This window comes from Rhinatrema bivittatum, chromosome 8 (genome assembly GCF_901001135.1).
Source record: "Rhinatrema bivittatum chromosome 8, aRhiBiv1.1, whole genome shotgun sequence".
In the NCBI taxonomy this organism is placed as follows: Eukaryota; Metazoa; Chordata; class Amphibia; order Gymnophiona; family Rhinatrematidae; genus Rhinatrema; species Rhinatrema bivittatum.
Genome location: NC_042622.1, coordinates 23,407,762 through 23,425,937, shown reverse-complemented (window position 1 = coordinate 23,425,937; position 18,176 = coordinate 23,407,762). Strand labels below are relative to the sequence as shown.

The 18,176-nt window shown below is 44.9% G+C and overlaps 1 protein-coding gene across 1 annotated transcript in view; it reads right to left on the bottom strand.

The window, feature by feature from the left end:
* Positions 1-16,876, bottom strand: part of LOC115097993 (disheveled-associated activator of morphogenesis 2-like) — a 108,126-nt gene extending 91,250 nt beyond the window's left edge. Inside the window, exons 1-2 of the mRNA XM_029614228.1 lie at positions 16,729-16,876; positions 9,705-9,827 (exon numbers count right to left, since the gene is read on the bottom strand). Of these exons, the coding sequence (XP_029470088.1) occupies positions 9,705-9,827; positions 16,729-16,764 (159 nt within the window). The 5' untranslated portion in view covers positions 16,765-16,876. The remainder of the gene's footprint in view (positions 1-9,704; positions 9,828-16,728) is intronic.
* Positions 16,877-18,176: the final 1,300 nt, after the last annotated feature.

Sequence of the window (18,176 nt, the reverse complement as noted above, 5' to 3'; positions counted from 1 at the left end):
ATCGAAAAATACGGGACCTTGGCGCAGTAGGTTTGGAAGGTGACCGAGGCGAAGAGGACCCTCCATTGCGAGGTTCACAAGATCCGCGAACCATGGTCTCCGCGGCCACTCCGGTGCCACAAGAATAACTGGCCCTTTGTAAAACTCTATCCATCTGAGTACCTTTCCCATGAGAAGCAGTCATTTTTTTGTGGCTGTTGACTGTGCACAATGCACTCCACGGCTTATCTGCAGGACAGATTGCAGTGAAAATAAGCGCAGCCCTTGCCAGCCTACATAAGAATTATGGAATACTGGGTCAGACCAAGGGTCCTCAAGCCCAGCATCCTGTATCCAATAGTGGCCAATCCAAGTCACAAGTACCTGGCAAGAACCCAAACATTAAATAGATCCCAAGCTACTATTCCTTATTGAGTAACAGCAGTTTATGGGCTTCTCCTCTAGGAACTTATCCAAATCTTTTTAAAGTCAGTTACACTAAATGCTGTAACCACATTCTCTGGCAATGAATTTGACAGCTTAATATGCATTGAGTGAAAATAATAATTTTCTGTGGATTTTTGTTTTATTTGTTTTAAATGAGCTACTTAGAATTTTCTCAGATTTCTCAGTTTATTCTTTTTTTTGACAGTTTTTTTTTTTGTGAATGCAGAAGGAGCCAATCAGCTGTGCACACACACATTCACTATGCATGTGTGTATGTGTGTGAAAAAGACATAGGGATAGCCCTAGTAAGATAGAGAATGAGTTTGTGCCACTAGCAAGCTGCTAACTTTACTTGGCAAGTTGTCATTGTGCTTGCTAAGCACTGACATGAGCTCAGTCTGTCAACTTTATTGAATATGCATGACTGATAGACAGTCAGTATTAGAGTAGTGCTGGTGAGTGGTCTGGTATCAATAAAATATATTGTGATATCAAAGCCCCCAGTATACACTTGCAATTCAATCATGCTACTGTAAACAAAGGGGGAAAGAAGGGAATGACTGGGCAGAAAAATGGCAGGAACAAAGGACTGAGTATTTCAGCAAAGTCAGCCCAGCCTATCAGAAGCACAAGTAGTAGTAGTAGTAGTAGTAGTAGTAGTAGTAGTAGCAGCAGCAGTGAGAAAAGGGGAATCCTTCCCCTAAACTCTTTTGAGACTTATTTTAGCTGCAGAAAGCCAGGAGTGGAAGGTAGCTCAAGCCATAAGAAATTGAAATTGGGAAAGCATATGCCATTGCCAACTGTTTCTCTCCCTCTTGCTTTGTGGTAGGGGAAAATGGTGGGAGAGTCACCCAAGGCTAGCATTAGTAGGGCAGGGGCAAAGACTGGGCAGCAGAAATGCAACATTCCCTGTACGTACCCGGATCAGTCCAGACAATGGGTTGAGCCTCCTGTCCAGGAGATGGAGACAGAGAAAAACTGAAAGGGTATCAGGACAGAGCCCCCCCCCCCCCCCCTGCTTCCCTTCAGTATTTCTCTGTCTCCAGCAGATATCTTGATCGAATGTCGGTATACAAAAACAAAATAAAAGATACAGGCAGTTGAACCTGCGGTTCCCTCTCTTTGCTAATTTCCTTCTCTCTGTGAGATTTTGTTTCATACCTTTTTCAGGATCAAGCAAGTATTACTTATCTACTGATTCTACTTTATATTTAAAAAAAAAAGTCAAGTAAAAAAAGTTTCTCTTGGACAAAAAAAATTCAAAACCTGTTTCTCTAAGGGAGACAGTTCTGTCTCCTCGCTCTTGCAGGGTCCTAGGGGGGCTTGCCCCTTGATTGTTCAGTCTAGGATTCCTTTCCGGGTGACCTCTGCCTGGCTGCCCTGACCCTTGAGAAGTCTATTGCCTCGGGTCCCATAGCAGGGAAGAAATAATGCCTCTGCGATTTAAAAAAAAAAAAAAATAAGATTGGAAAAAGAGCCTAAATAAAGATTTTGGCAGCACAGCTCACCCGCGTTTATTTGGCTCCGTGCAGGGAAAGTAGTGTAGCAGGTTTCATTCTCCTACTCCTGCTTGCAATCGCAGCCAGGCTCAACTGTTCTCATTTCTCCGTGGCATTTTTTTCTTTTGATCATGCCGCGTTCAGCGGGCTGTCTGGCCTGCAGGGAGCCTTCGCGGCTCTCTTGCGATGGGCTGTGTTCTACATGTTTGCCTGGCGGAGAGGGTCCCTCTGCGACGGCGGCGAGGTCGGCAGTCCATGGTCGGGCTCCCAAGAGTGTTTTCAGGCTGGCTCCCTCACAGAAAACCGTGGGTACGGTGGCCATTTTGAGCTCTGCTCTGCAAGTGGATTCGGGGGGGAGGGGAGCTTGATTTTGCGGATTTGCCGCCGGATTTAAGTTCTGTGGACTCCCAGAGGGGGTCCCTGATCCTTCTCCCTTGGTCCCCCCCCCCCATTACCCCAGAAATCTAAGCCTTATTTCTCTACTGATTTTGTGCTTTTAATGCACAAATCCTATTTAGCCAGCCTGCAGGAAGAGGATGATCCCTCTCCGGACCCCCCTCCAGCGAAACTCCCTAAGGTGTCCCTTCCCCAGCCCCCTAAGGTTCCTGATGCGCAGGGCTCCATCAGGGTCAGGACCGTAGTGGGTGTTCCAACCTCCCCAGCCCTCTCCTACCCCTGATCCCGATCCAGATACAGATTTACTTCTCCCAAATCCGTTTACTGAGGGGGACGACCCACGGGTTCTCAGATTGTTCCAAAGGGAAGAGCTGGATCCGCTCATTCCTTTTGTATTAGATGAGCTGGGGATTGAAGTTCCACCTGAAGAATCTGCCACTGCCGCTACTCCAGGAAACGTGGACCCAGTCCTGACGAGATTTAGGGCTCCTCCACGTATGTTCCAGCTTCTCCTTTGGGAATGGGAGTCCTCTGAATCAGGTCTCCAAGTGGGTAGGGCAATGGATAAACTCTATCCCCTACCTGACCAATGTCTAGAGATGCTTAAGGTTCCCAAGGTTGATGCTTCAGTCTCCACAGTCACCAAACGAACCACCATCCCAGTGGTGGGGTCTACGTTGTTGAAAGATACTCAGGATCATAAACTGGAACTGCATCTCAAGCAGATCTTTGAAGTCCTGGCCTTAGGCGTTCGGGTGACAGTCTGTAGCAGTCTCATGAGGTGGGCAAGTCTCAGTTGGGTTCAGCAATTACTCAGCACTCAGGACCTCCCGTTTGCAGAGGCGGAACAGGAAGAACGGCTGGAAGTTGTGGTGGCGTATGGGGCTGATGCCTCTACGACTTACTCCGGGTGCAGGCCAGAGCTATGATTTCAGCGATGTCAGCCAGACGACTTCTCTGGCTGCGCAAGTGGTCGGCAGATTCCTCCTCCAAGACGCAGTTGGGCACGCTTCCCTTCAAGGGTAAGTTGCTTTTTGGTGAGGACCTTGAACAGCTTATTAAATCTTTGGGAGACAACAAGATACATAAGCTGCCTGAGGTCCGTCCCTAAACAGTCTAAGGTCCTTTTTTCCCTCATGTTCTCATTCAGAGAGCAGCGCTGGTATATCACCAGAACACGGGGATCGTTTCAAAGAGGTACCTCCACTAGATCACAGCCGTGGTCTCATTCCTTTCGTGGCCGATGCCCCTTACGGGATGGTAACCTGACAGGCTCGGCTTGTAAGTCCCTCTTCACAATGAAATATGGCCGGCCCATTCCTACGTTCCCAACTTAGGTGGACGTCTGTCCCTGTTTTTTGAGGAATGGGTCAAAATTACGATGGATCAGTGGGTCCTCGACGTGATCGAAAAAGGCTACGCATTAGAATTTGCTCAGGACCTCCCGGACCACTACCTAGTCTCTCCATGCGGAAGTCTGAAGTGTCCAGCGGTATGTCAGACTCTTATACGACTGCAAGAGCTCGGAGCCATAGTCCCAGTTCCTTTACAGGTACGGGGGTCCGGCCAGTAGTATCTATTTCGTAGTGTCCAAAAAGGAAGGCTCCTTTCGCCCAATTCTGGACCTCAAGAGAGTCAACCAGATCCTCAAAGTTCCCCATTTTCGAATGGAGACCCTGAGGGCGGTTATAGCGGCAGTTCACTCGGGCGAATTTCTGGCCTCCTTCGACTTGACGGAGGCCTACCTTCACATCCCGATCCACCAGGATCCTCAGAAGTATCTTCGATTCAGCATCCTGGGGCAGCACTTCCAGTTTTGGGCACTCCCGTTTGGTCTCGCTATCGCACCATCACTTTACCAAGGTTATGGTCGTGGTGGTGAGCTGCTCTACTGGGACGGAGTCCTAGTCCATCCTTACCTGGACGACTGGCTCATCCGGGCAAAGTTGGAGGCACTATGCAAGACAGCAGTCGACAAAGTCTTACTGTTTCTCTCCTCCCTTGGGTGGATAGTCAACTTCTCCAAGAGCAACCTTCAGCCCTCTCAGGTCCTGGAATTCCTGGGAGCATGCTTCAACACCCGAGTGGGCAGAGTGTTTGCTGCCTGAGTCTCGGGCACTCAAACTTATGAATCAAGTGCAGAATCTTCTATCCCTCTCAGGTCCTGGGCTCTATTGGCTTCAACTATCAATTGGTTCCTTGGGCTTTTGCGCATATGCGTCCTTTACAGAAAGCTTTGCTGTCCCGCTGGAAACCGGTTTCGGAGGAGTTTCAGACACCTCTACCGCTCTCTGACTCTACCATCGCCAGCATGCAGTGGTGGCTCTCGCTCACTCACCTTCTGAAGGGCATACCCCTGATGACTCCCAGTGGATTATTGTTATGATGGATGCCAGCCTCTCTGGCTGGGGAGCGATGTGTCAGAATCAGTCTACCCAGGGCCTATGGTCCTCAGTTCAATCCCAGTGGCACATCAATCGGCTGGCGGCCCGAGCGGTTCATCTGGCACTCAAGTCCTTTCTACCCTTGATCCGTCGCAAGGTGGTAAGAGTCCTCTCCGACAACACCACCACGGTAGCTTACATCAGTCGCCAGGGCAGCACCAGAAGTCTTCTGGTGGCCTTGGAAGCCAGCAAGCTTCTCTCCTGGGCGGAGCGACATCTGGATTGACTGGTGGCCTCCCACATTGCGGGGAAGGAGAATGTTCAAGCCGACTTCATCAGTCGTCAACATCTAGACCCCGGAGAGTGGGAGTTGTCCCAGGAGGCAATGGATCTGGTGGTACGCAAGTGGGGAGCTCCCTACTTGGATCTGATGGCCACCCTGGGCAATGCAAAGGCTCCCATGTTCTTCAGTCGCAGAACGGAGCACTGTTCAGAGGGCGTGGATGCTCTGGTCATCCCCTGGCCTCCCCTGGTCACTGTCATTTGATCCAGATGTCAGCTAAAAGCTAATTTAAAAAATGTTTCACCTTGACTGGTCCTATGTCCGATCGACTTGCCTATTTCTCCCACCTCAGCTCCTGCCCATCTTCTATCTCACACAGGCATTGGTTGATTGCTATAATTACCGATCACACTGCAGCACTTTTCAATGTGTCATAAATCTGAATGTTAAACAAATGAATGAAATGAAAATGTTTATTTAAATTTATGGGAGTCTCCACATGTTTCAGGGGTCCAATAATGAAGCAAAAATGTATTTTACCCATTTATTTCAAATGAAGACACATCTCTGAAAGATTGAGGTAAGGTAATTTTCAGATGGAAAATTAACCTAATTTATTATCTCTGGGGTAGAAATTCAAAGCTAATCATTTAAGTACGTTAGCTGAATAAGATTTATCTGGCTAACTTGCAAGGGATATTCAGCAGCAGAGATATCCTGCTGAACATTCCAGTAAAAATCACTAGCTAGCTTGGTAAGTCTTATCCAGCTAACTTTAAACCTGTTATGGAGTAGCTTTAACTTATCCAGTTATCTTAACTGGATAAGCTTAAATATTGTTACTTATCCAGCTAAATTAACCACATAAGAAGGTCCTCCCCGAAACACCCATTTCCCGCCCATCATTTAGCCAGATAAGTATCCGACTAAGTACTTATCCAACCAAGTAGCGCTGAATGAAAGCTTCTCTGAGATTAGTAATGCTCCAAAACTACAACAGCACTTCCCACAATATCATATGTGATGTGAAAACCTCTGTACAGAACAGTAGATATAAAGTATCCCAACAGGTCCTTAAATATTTTTGCATTTAAGATATCGCATCCCAAAAATCATCTAAAACTCGCTTTATCCAGGAGTTTTACTGGACAGTGGAAAGTGACTGAATCAAATTTTTTGCTTCTTACTTTATTTGGCTTATAATGAATTTTGCTCTGTGTGATTTAGTTCTTTGTTGTTTTAGCTTATTACTGTGTAGAGTTCTTATCTTTATTACAGAGGCCTGAAAGAAAAGCTATAAAATTATAGAAGTCATTTCAATAAAGGGAGGGAGCTTTTTCTGGTTAAGAGGAGATGATGTTTACTTGGCAGTAAGAGGTAAGATGAGACTGGGCGAGTCCTCCCTGTGTGACTCCGCAATGTGTGACCCATTGCCCACAAGAGGGAAGTGGTAAAGGATTTATCTTAATGCATGCTCAGGTGTGCCTTAGAAGGCAGAACTTTCAAAGCCATTGACGTAGGATTTATGCACTTAAATGGCTGTTCTAAATAGGTGAATGATATGCATCCGGTTAGAGAATTTAAAGCAGCGAGGAATAACGGAATAATGTGAACTGGGTTTTACAAATGTAAGTTTGTTTATATGGTTTTGATATTTAAGAAGAGTATATTAGACATATGTAGTTGGGATATATGATTAAACAATCATTTTGTTGTAGTTTGATTCGAGAGATTGTTGGAAGATATCCAGTGAATATAAGAGATGAGTTGGTGATGTAAAAAAAACACCATGGAGAGTGAGTAGTCTGGAAGTGCAGTCAATATATATTTGATTATGTTATTTTGTTGTAATTAATTATTGTATATATTGTAGGAAGTGTTGGACACCATAAGAATTTGAAGGTTTGGGACAGCGAGATATTGGCGAAACGAGGTTCCTTGTTGGGGAGGTGGATCCCATAAATTGATTGAGAAGTGAAAGATGCAAGATGAAAATATCAAATATGTGAAGATCGTGGATCGGCATTAAGTGTATCTTGAATACCCGTGTTCTGAATTAAGGAATAATGCATGTTGAAGAATTGGGTTACGGTGCAATAAAGCATGGTGGGATGGTATTTTAATTGGTGTGTGATAATATAAGGATGGATGTGGATGGATGAATGTATGTATTTAAATTTTAGGGAATGGGGATATTTATCATTGTATAATAGGGGTATTGGTGTGAGATATAGGTGTCCAAAGGTTTTAAAAAATTGTTCAAAAATATTATAAACAATTAAAATTTGTGATTAAATATTATGTATGGAGATTGCATTTGTAATAAAATTCTAATATTAAAAAATAAAAAATATTTGATTATATGTTTGTTAAAATTGCAATATTTAAATACCATTAATTAGTGTCCTTATGTTGTGATATTATATTTGTTTAGTATAAGGACAGTTAGCAGCCTTTTGTGTTTTGTTCTTAATATGACACAGTAACATAGTAACTACGGTGGAAAGGAGCAAATGGTCCATCCAATCTGCCCAGCAAGCCTCTTATGGTAGTATCTGTCATGCCATGCAGGTTACCCCCATATTTCTCTTAAGGGGAGCAACTGCCACTCCATACAGTTATTCAATGAGCTTTCTTGAAAATTCAGACTGTCCTGACATGTTTTGCTTGTGGACTTGGTCTTAGAAGTAGTCCTGTACTTGCTCACTTATGACTGCTCAATGCACATAAAAGTATGCACAGAACCCAGTGTAACCCATCATCGGGGTACAAAATATGATGGAAGGGCTTTCTCTATTGCTTAAGGGTCATCCCTTCCAAATTTATTTAGTGGGTTCTCATATTTCGTCATGCAGATGGTGAAGTGGACCTGAATAAAGGCTGAATAGGGGGGATTCCCTTCAACTCTCCTCCATAGCCTCTGATCCCATGCCTCACCCTAGTATTGGCTAAATAAGAGTATATGACACAACTTCCAACGACTAACTTTGTTTCATGGATGTGAAGCAGGTTACATGTTACATCAGAAATTCATGGGCTTCCTTCACCTCCACCTCCTTTTTTACACACAATTACTTTTCCTTGTATGAGTTAGTCTGAGCTCTCAGGTTCCCAACCCTGGTTAAAGAGAAGGGTTCACTTCTTAGCAAAGCCATCTCAAAATTCACATCCAAAGCAGAACTAATGCAACTCCCATTAACATAATTGACTCACATCTGGATCCATCTCACCCTTCTCCTTATGCACGGTCCCCGGACTACTGTACTCACAGGACACTCTGGAGTTCTCCTCATCTTGGGCTCACCCCTGTTCTAACTCTCCTGCCCACTTCCTCAGAGGCAGGAAATAATTCATCTTTTTTTCACCTCCTGGTTAGTTCCTCAGGAGGAAGCAGAAACCACTCCCTCTACATTTGGTCTTCTTCTGCTTCATTTCTATGTTTCTATGTTTACATGGCCTCAGGACCTTCCCTTTGAAGGGAAAAGCTCCTATGGGGTACCACTCCCACTGGAAGGGACCATGGGCCCACCAGGCTGCAGGCTGGCTGGCTCCAGCTAGTCACATCTCTGGAGATCCCTATTACCCATCCTATTTCAGAAAGGGCAGACGCAGAAAGGGAAAATCCACCCAAAACTCCCCATCATTATACTTCCCGCTACACACTAAGTCACCCAGTCAGAAAACCCCAAATGTTTAAGGGAACACGTACATTTCCACATCGTCGCATTATCACCTAAAATACAATGTTCATTCACACCTCTAAAAATGCCACTGAGTGGTCACGAAGCATTACTACAACAAAACCCTATTAAACATTTTCCCAAACATGTCAACATGATAATAGCAGGGTCTCCCCTACCCAATGTCTTGTGCACTGAAACCCAAGAAGAAGGTACATTTGGTGGGTTTCCCCATACCAGCTTAGTGTGAACTTTTATGTGCATTGGGGAAAGGAATTCTAGGAGGGGTGGAACTGGGGCGGAGATGACACTTATGCACACATACAGTTTTATTTTTTAAAAAGTGCAAGTAAATGTACATGCCCTCCGAACAGGAGGTGTAACTTTTACGGGAGTGAATGAGTGCACTGATTAAATGAGTAGTTTCAAGCAAGCTTACACGCATCAATTCACTTTGAAAATACTTGGTAAAGTCTGTGGGTACAATGTACACACACACACACACACTCTTAACGCTATGCAGGCTGTGTGCTTATTACCCTCAGTATGCTTGCTTGGTGACTTAGTGTTACACAGAAAAGAATACAAACCACAAACATGTCATGAGCAATTGGCTGCAAAGATCCTTGGATGACCGTGCAGCACAATGAAGCTTGCTGCCTGATCACCTGACCTCCATTGTCCAATCCTAGCGCGCCATTTATAAGTGATATTTCAGAGGCACTGCCCAAGTTTGGTGCCTTGCAGACATGGACATCGCTCTCAGGGGAGGTGGGGGGAAAGGGGATAGCATAAGGATGTAGTAACAAAGGCACACACCGCTCCTTCAATACAAAATAAGCTAATTTGGAGCAAAGCAAATGGAATACCCAAGAACTAGGCCAACAGATGGAGGGAATGGGGACAAAGAAGGGGCAAGCTGGTGTCTTCCGAAATATAAACACCACTGATTACGTTAAGCTTGAAATTCCTAAGGAAGTAGACCACCAGGTCCCTGTTTTTATCAGTACACAAGAAGTCTCAAGCGCAGACTTACTGAATTTGCCAGTTTGGTTCCCTCTGAATTTTTCTCTCTTTGTGCCAAGTCTAGGGCCTCATCTGCAGTTATTTCCTTATTCTTCACCATCTTCATGATTTCCAGGATTCGCTCCTGGCTCAGCTTGCAGAAAAACAAAAATAAAGTCACTGGAAAAGCATTTTTTTTCCTGCATTAGATATGCATGTCTTGCTACAAAATGTACAATTCATTCATATTTTATGCAGTATTGACAACCTTTCCTGTCAATTCAATCAAACTCCGAAACCTAGGGAGGCCTCCTATGGAAAGCACATGGGGGCTTCTACAGTTTTAGCTGCAGAAACTGATAAATGAAATTGCCAGAGATATATCCCTTATTTATCTCCAAAACATAAAGCAAAATGAGAATATCAATGGGTTTTTTTTTCTGTTTGTATCTGGTTGTAACAGCACCAGTATGAAGCACTGCATACAGAAACAGACAGCAGGAAAGTGAATCGATACGATCAAGCATGCACTATGCTCCACACAGCACGCGGGGCATTTCAGAACTTGCACTGCGCTATTGATGCCCTTTTACTGCTTTGCATGAGCTTAAAGCCCAAGAACATCAGTAACAGTATCTTTCTCTACTATGTATCGAGGCAAAACACTACAGTATCATTCTGGCTCACTCCAGCGTTCTCTCTCAGGTATACAGGAGACCCTGCCAGCACCTTTCGGCCATCCTGTGATTAAAACTTTGGCAACGCAGACAGCTCGAACAGGCTATAGGGATGCCTGCAGGTTAAACTGTGGGATGGCTGGAGTGTACCTGGTAGGGAGAAAAGTGTTGGGCGGTTATCATCAACCAGGGGTGATACGGATCCGGGTCCAAGTCCAGACTGGGGGAGGGAGAGAAGCTGTAGTGTGAGTCGCTGTGTTCCTGTGCCTGATCCTGCATTGTCTCTCTTGCCTGCCTCGTCCTCCCCGTCCTGGTGTCTTCATTCTCCCAGAGTCTTCCTCGCCTGCCTCAGACTGACTTTCAGATCTGACCGTGGGCTGCAGGCTGACCATTCTTGCTTGCCACCTGCCCCCCTGACCTCAGCCTGGACCTCGACCATTCTCGCCTGCTGCCTGCCTCTGACCAAAGCCTGAACCATGACCACCTCTGTTCTTCCACCTGCCTCTGACCCCAGCTATGGCTGGGACTTCTCTCATGGCCACCTGCCACGAGACTCTCGCCTAAGTCCTGCTGCCCCCCCCCCCGAAACCCGAGGGCAAACCTAAAGGGAAACCCTGGACCGGTCTCGAACCAGCTCAGTCGCGCCCCAGCTACAGGGCCTTCCACGTAGACTGAGTCAACCTACACGGAAGGCCCAGCAACAAGGGTCCCACAAACCTTTCAGCATTCTTACATCCCACACAAGCCTCCCCATGAAAGGTGGGATTATGGCAAGGGGAGGAATCCCAAATATCAAAACCCCCTCCTCCTGCCCGTTGCTGGAAAAGTAATACACATGGGGAGATAGTGTTAGTGATTGGCAAAGGCAAAACCTCTCCTGCAGCCTCTCATTGCTAGAAGCTAAAAGCTTCTTTTTTTCAAAGGTATGTGGGCTTTCATTACAGAAGCAATCTGCCTTGAGGTAACCTTAAAATAAAGAAACGGTTACTTAACCAAACTACCCTCACACATATTTGTCCAGTTTTCAAGAAAAATAGATGTTTCAGTGAACATCTAACATCTAAATCAGTTTGTTTTCCTTTTGCCTCGAGTTGTTACCCCTGAGCTGGCTGAACCCGGATACTACAGACGTTCCAGAGGCCATGTCTCAGATATCTATTTTAAGTGAAACACTGTTATTAAGTCATAAGATGTACTTCCAGGGTTTCCAGCCCCAGGGAGTGGGTGGGGAGCTTTTTTTTTTTTTTTCAAGGCCTATAGCATTGCTTAGCAGAAATCTCAATTTTATTTATTGTACACAGCAGTGATAATCTCAGCATAGATAATCACCAAAGACACAACGCAATGAAACACTTGAGATGTATCTGGTGACTTCCAACATTTCTCTTTTACTGAGAAGGTGAAAACGACGACTTGAAATCTTTACAGCTGAATTACTTCACTCTTTGATGATACAGATGCTTTCAACTTAAGATGTTCATCTTTGGACAGATGAGTTTCTTGAAGAAAGACAACCTGTGCATTATTTTTACACAAAAAATCTGTAAAATTCTGGACCTTTTAACTGGGGACGATACACCCCGAACGTTCAAGGATATTGATTTAAATGGTGATGCCAACACTCCAAGTCTGCAAAAACCAGGGCCTCATAGCAACGCGTAATAAATCAGATGATGTAAATGTCCAATAAATCATGAAAACTCTCATGAGAGTATCAGAGAAGAACACAAACCTGATAACAGCTGCACTCTGTGTTTCAAACTTTTGTTCTTAAACCTTCCATACCCTCTTTCACCACCCAAACCCCGCTTCACCTCTTCCCCGCTCCAATTAGCAGAATCACAAAGCCGGAAATGCTGTGATCGATACCCGAAATCAAACCAAAAGGGCGCCAGGAAAGATAAAGAAGTCCATGTCCAGTGAAAAAAAAATAACGAAAAGAGAAATTCGTGGGAGGGTCAGGACGCACCACAACCATGCACTGCAAGCTCCGCAGCGGCCGCAAGAGCTCGCCAAACGTAGGGGCCCCACCAGCCATCAGCTAAAGGGAGTCAGGCATCTCAAATAAAGTTTCTGCTCCCTGTCCGTTTCTGCAGCCCAGACGAATCAGGTTTTCTGCCCTCCAGCTGCAAAAATCTAAGCACTTCCTCAGGAGAATCAAAGAAACAAGGTTTCCCATTTGGAGTGATCTCCAATGGGGCAGGGTACAACACAGCACGCTGTATCCCTCTCTCTCTCTCTGGCATCAGTCATTTCCTTCTGCGAAACTCTTGTCTCTTTTTCACCACAGCCTGCCAGAAATCCTGAAAGAGAAATACCTTTGTGTCTCCAAGCACGAGGGCACCCTTTGTCCTGGCGGCATCCAAAATTTTCCATTTGTCTCCACAATCATGCAACTGACTGAGCAATCATAGCTCTGGGTCTCCCGCCAGTTGTTGGGGTCCAGGAGAGAGAGGGCGGCCATGTTGAGGCAAATGCAGCTGCATCGGAGCCTTCGGCCTGTTCAGGGAGGCCAACGATTCGCAGATTATTTCTTCGCCCTCTGCTTCTCCTAAGCCTTCCTATCGATCGTCTATCAAGGAGAGCATTTTTTTCCCCAGCATGTCAATCGGGCAACCAGAGGGAGGAGGAATAGCCTAGTGGTTAGAGCAGTGGGCTATGAATCAGGAGACCAGGGTTTGAGTCCTGCTGTCGCTCCTTGTGACCTTGGGCAAGTCACTTTACCCTCCATTGCCTCAGGTACAAAAACTTAAATTGTAAGCCCTCTGGGCATAGAGAAATACCTCCAGTACCTGAATGTAAACCGGTGTGATATCTCAGATCAAATGTCAGTATATAAAAATAATAAATAAATAAAAAAAAAGGTTGTGAATCCATCCTCCAGCTCACTTACCCGAACCTTCACAATATCCAGCCTGCTCCTGTTGTACATTCACCAAAGAGACGAGCTGAGGCACTTTGTCTACCACATCTTTGAGTTTGGAGTCAGTGGTATCAGACAGACAGAGTTTTAAACAACTGTTGGAGAGTTTCCAGAGATTCAGTGGGTAAAATCTGGGCCGAGGAATCTTCTCCCCAGCTCCGATTGCGGAGCAGCTACCCCAAAGCCCTCGAGGTTAGAATATCATCCACATTTGACACTTTAGCTATCTTATCAGTCCACAATTTTGGAATGGAGCACTTAGGAGTATTTTAAAAGTCGTTGCCGTATTTGGCATCCAGCTACAATGCAATCAATAATGACAAATATGAGGTCGGCTGGTGGGAGCCCTCACAACCTGCTGCTGCTCAGTCTAGCGCATGACGTGACCTCTCCTCACCCAGCACCTTTATTTTGGATCTCTAATTCTCTTGCTCTGCCTTCTGCTTCTATATTATGCAAACCAGGAACATTTTTTTAATTGCTCCAACAAATATATTCAGATGAGAGGTTAAAATGAGAAATGTCCAGGAATTCAAATACTCTGCTTGCTTGCTTGCTTTCCTTGTCACTGCTCTCACCATCTCAGAGCCGGAGTTACACAGCAGAGTCACTCCTGAACCTCCTCAAAACGACCCCACAGACTGAGAGCCTGTTTCCTTTCCAGAGTGATGGAAAATCATTCCAAGAAATGAGATTGCAACTTTGAATACTGCCTGCGTCTCCTTTATTTTTTTTTTATCTGTCTTCTCAAGGTCAGTGGAAACAAAACCTTTTCAGCTCAGCTGATTCACTGCTTTCATTTTTAAATGTATAATATTGTACTGTAGAGCTGTTCCTAACATTTATGTCTGGCATGTCCATTATGTCACAAATTCAAGCACTAACATTATGTCCATTATGTCACAAATTCAAGCACTAACAATCCACGGTTATCTTTTCTGCGGAAACTGAAGAAAAAGGAGCAAGCTATGACTGACATGGGTAAATAAAAAAAAACAAACCATGAAACACAAAAGAGGATGTTACTAGCCATGAAAACACTGAATCCCTACAAGGGAGAAATGTTTCAAGATTGCAGGGCGAGCTTAAAAAATTATTACTCCATTATTACAACCACATGCTGAAACATCGGTCTATGGATGCAATAATATCTTGACAATTCTTTGAATTCCTTCTCCCTAAATCTGATTAGCCCTTTCGGATCCAAACATTTATTTATTTATTTATTTATTTATTGTTTTTGTTATACCGAGTTTCATGATAGGCATCACATCAACCCGGTTTACAAATAACAAGGAGTGTAAAGCATAACGTAACGTAAAAAACAATATTTTCAATAAGAACCTTGAACTTTAAATACAGTGAATCAGAAAAAGGGAGAGGGAAAGTTACAAAAAACAAGGAAAATAAACTTGGGATGGAAGGGGAGAAATTGAACAGCACAATATTTACATTTCAGCCTATTGATACATTAGAATAGCAAGTGAAAAATGAAACGGTACATAGGTAATCAAATGAATAAATATGACAGTTGTGAATGGTAATAGTATGATAAATATTCAGCAGGAATTAGTGAGAGAGGGTTTGAGGTTGGTTGATTCGTGTTTACATTCCATTATTGCATACGATGCTAGTGAGAGGAGGTTTTATTCAAGGCTGGGGTAAGAAAACCTGAGATACGCTCTCTACTTTAGAGAGATTTTTTTTTTTTTTTTAAAGATGATTGAATTATGAATATATATGAAATAGCGGTGTGTACAGGCATTGTTTTGTTTTGGTTTATTGTTTGTTTTGGTTTATTTAAAAATCCCTCGACCCCCTCAGCCCTCTTACCGTAGCTTTCTTCTCCTTCACGAAGAAGGACCCATGCCCGGTTTATCGTGTATGTTTCTCTCGGCTAGACTGCAAGCTCCACGGAGAAGGGACTGTTTCTTATGTGTATCTGAACACAGTGTTGTGTATGTGTCTAGCGGTGCCTTGGAAATAATAAATAGTGGTAGTTGCAGCCAGCTCTGGGGTGGATTCACAGGCAGCCTATTCCTAGTAGCTGGATGACATGCAAGTTTCAAAATGGGAGGAAGGATTGATGCTCTTACCTTCTTGGGTTTAGGTAAACTGAAGCAAAAGGCAGGCAGTGAGACATGCAGAGGGGAGTCCAGAACGCAAATCCCAGGATACCTCCCCATACAGGATCCAGTGGTCTAACCACCTCCTCCCAATGTGCAGTGCTACCACTTCTGTCTGCCTGCTAATATCTACTATAAATAGGACTCTTCCTTTACCATTTTTATTTTATTTTTCACAGGAATCTATCAGTGTTCATTGCACAAAAATTGTTTTCACTAATTTCTCCAGTTTTTGTTCTTAGCGTAATAACAACTGATAAATCCTTGGGAAAAAAATGAAATAAAAACTGAAAACAAAGGTCCCTAACAATAAAACATTAAGAAAACAATAAGTCCATTGAAGTGTAAGGTAGGCATCCTCATTAATCATTCCTACTCTGTACCAGGAAAAACGTTTACTCCTTTTGCATGCGTCAAAAGATGCAAAGAGGGCAACACAGCCACCCTCCACAGGGCCTCCAAGCCAATTTTCAAAAGAAAAATCCCCTTTGAAAATCCCATGGCAGCCGGTGCTGCAGGGATTCTTTGTCACCCTCCCCCCGTGCTCTGTAGATGCAAAGTACTGAGGCACAGGTGATATGAGCAGATTTAATTGTTTTATGATATTGTATTTTGCATTTATTTTACATGGTTAGATGATAATAGTGGATTTATTATTTTATGAGATTATATTTTGTTTATTGTGTTTCATGTTTGCTTTATTTGTTTTTATGTTAGATTTGTACACCGCTTTGATTGGCATAATGCCAGAAAACAGTTTCTAAGAAGTTTTAATGTGTAAATAAATAAAGAGCATACGTCATTGGCCTGCCCTTCCCCCTCCCCCTTGCCACCCTTTTCCCCCTATATACTTGGGGGGGGGGGGGGTGCAGTTTTCAAAGGGTATTTTTCCATGGTTAAACAGCCATTGACTCACAGAAATCTGTTTGATCTGCTTGCCTTCACTACATGGTAAGCTCCACAAAGCAGGGACTGACTCTGCTGTGCCTTCTGTACATTGCTGCCCGCACCTAGTTGTGCCATAGTAATGATAAGGAGGAGGAGCAGTTCTCCAGTGCGCCAGTCACAGAATTCCTGGACCCCGTTGCTAGCACGTTAAACATTTACTACCGGTCTGGAAGGACTACAACTGTGCCCAGGCAAGGTGCACTCAGACGCCTTACGGAAACTGAGTTTTGTTCCAATCCTGTCGAACCCTCTTTAAACCGCAGTGCGCCAGCATCTCTGACCTGCTGGCAACAAGCCTTCCCCTTTGTTCGTTCGCAATCTGTAACCTTCAGGTGCCGAAGGAGAACTCTGTCCTGTGTGCAGCAGCAGCGCTTAGCTTACCTGAGGCGCGCTCTGTGGCCATCCTGGCGAGGCCATGCCTGCAAGCTCTGCACCTGCTTCCTGAGAAAGCTGCTGAAAGGTTAGGCACGGGGTCAGTCTTTGTTTCCACACGCCTGCTTTTCCTACAGAGAAAGCATTTCACATCATTCCTGGCTCTTACTGTTTTAAGGGAAGTTACTTCCTCATAGCAGTGCCAGTAGCACTTAACTTCCTTCTTCAGCAGGGTAGGCAAGAAATAGTGGGAGGAGAAGAGCTCATGTCCTGGCAATGTGTTTGTTGCTACCCTTTCTTTCTTGCACGCCAGGATAAAATTTAGGGGCAATGCACAAACAGCCCCTGCATGGAGCTTTTAGAGCAGCGATTTATGTAAGTTTCTTAAGAGAAGCGACCCGGCTGGTTTCTCTTTGAAGGCGCATGTAAAGTGGGCACATTAGGGGGTCAATTTTCAAAAGTCCGTGCGTGTGTCCATGTGCGCGCGGTTTCCACCCAGCACGCGCGCACATGGACCACGGCTATCTTATAACGCGCGCGCGTCGGCAGCTAGATTTTACTGTCTATGTGCAATGGGGAGGGATTTTCAAAAACGCTCGGTGACAGGAGTGAAGGAGCGGACTGGGAGAGAACATCCCTATTAACCTAACTACCCTTCCTAAGCTTTCCCCTCTCCTCTCCTCTCCTCCCCAACCCCTACCTAAATGTTAGATTTTTTTTTTTTTTTTTGCTTTATTACTTACTGCTCCTTTGGAGCAGAAGTATCTTTGGCGTGCTGGCCAGCTGCCGGCGTGCGCTTCCCATGGCCGCTGTCCCAGTTGGCCCCCACCCCTGGCCTACCCCTTTTCGTTGGCCCGTCAGTTCTGCGCGTGGCTGGGCCGTTTCTAAAATTCACTCGGCAAGCACACGGCTCAGCCACGCACTTAACCCCCAGATTTTACACGCGTGGGCCTCTTAAAATTTGGACTTAAGGGGTGAATTTTAAAAGTGCGGCGCGGGAGATAAGCGCAGAGGTCGGGCCGCGCGGATTTGAAAGGGCACCCGTGTATGCATGCATCTCCTGGAACACGCACAACATTTTTTTTCTGAAAAAGGGGCGGGGAGTGGGTGTGTTCTGGGTAGGGCAAGAGCATTCCAAGATTTATGAATGAAACCAGTGCGTGAATACTTACATGCACAAGTGCGCTCCGGGATCCCCTACCGCGTAACTTTACTTCTGCTACGGATGCTGTGTAACTCCTAAAACAAAAAAAAACTAGGCTGGTCAGAGGAGTTTTAAGGGTAGGGGCTAAGAGGGTAAGAGTGAGGCTAATGAACTAGGGAGTTAGAAATCCTATCCTTTACCTAGGCAAACTGGGAGCGAACTGGGAAAACTGGGAATTGTGTCAGCGCGCGTCTACTAAAATTCCCCCAGTTGTGCGGTAGAGACGAGATTTGCGCGCATATGCACGCATCCA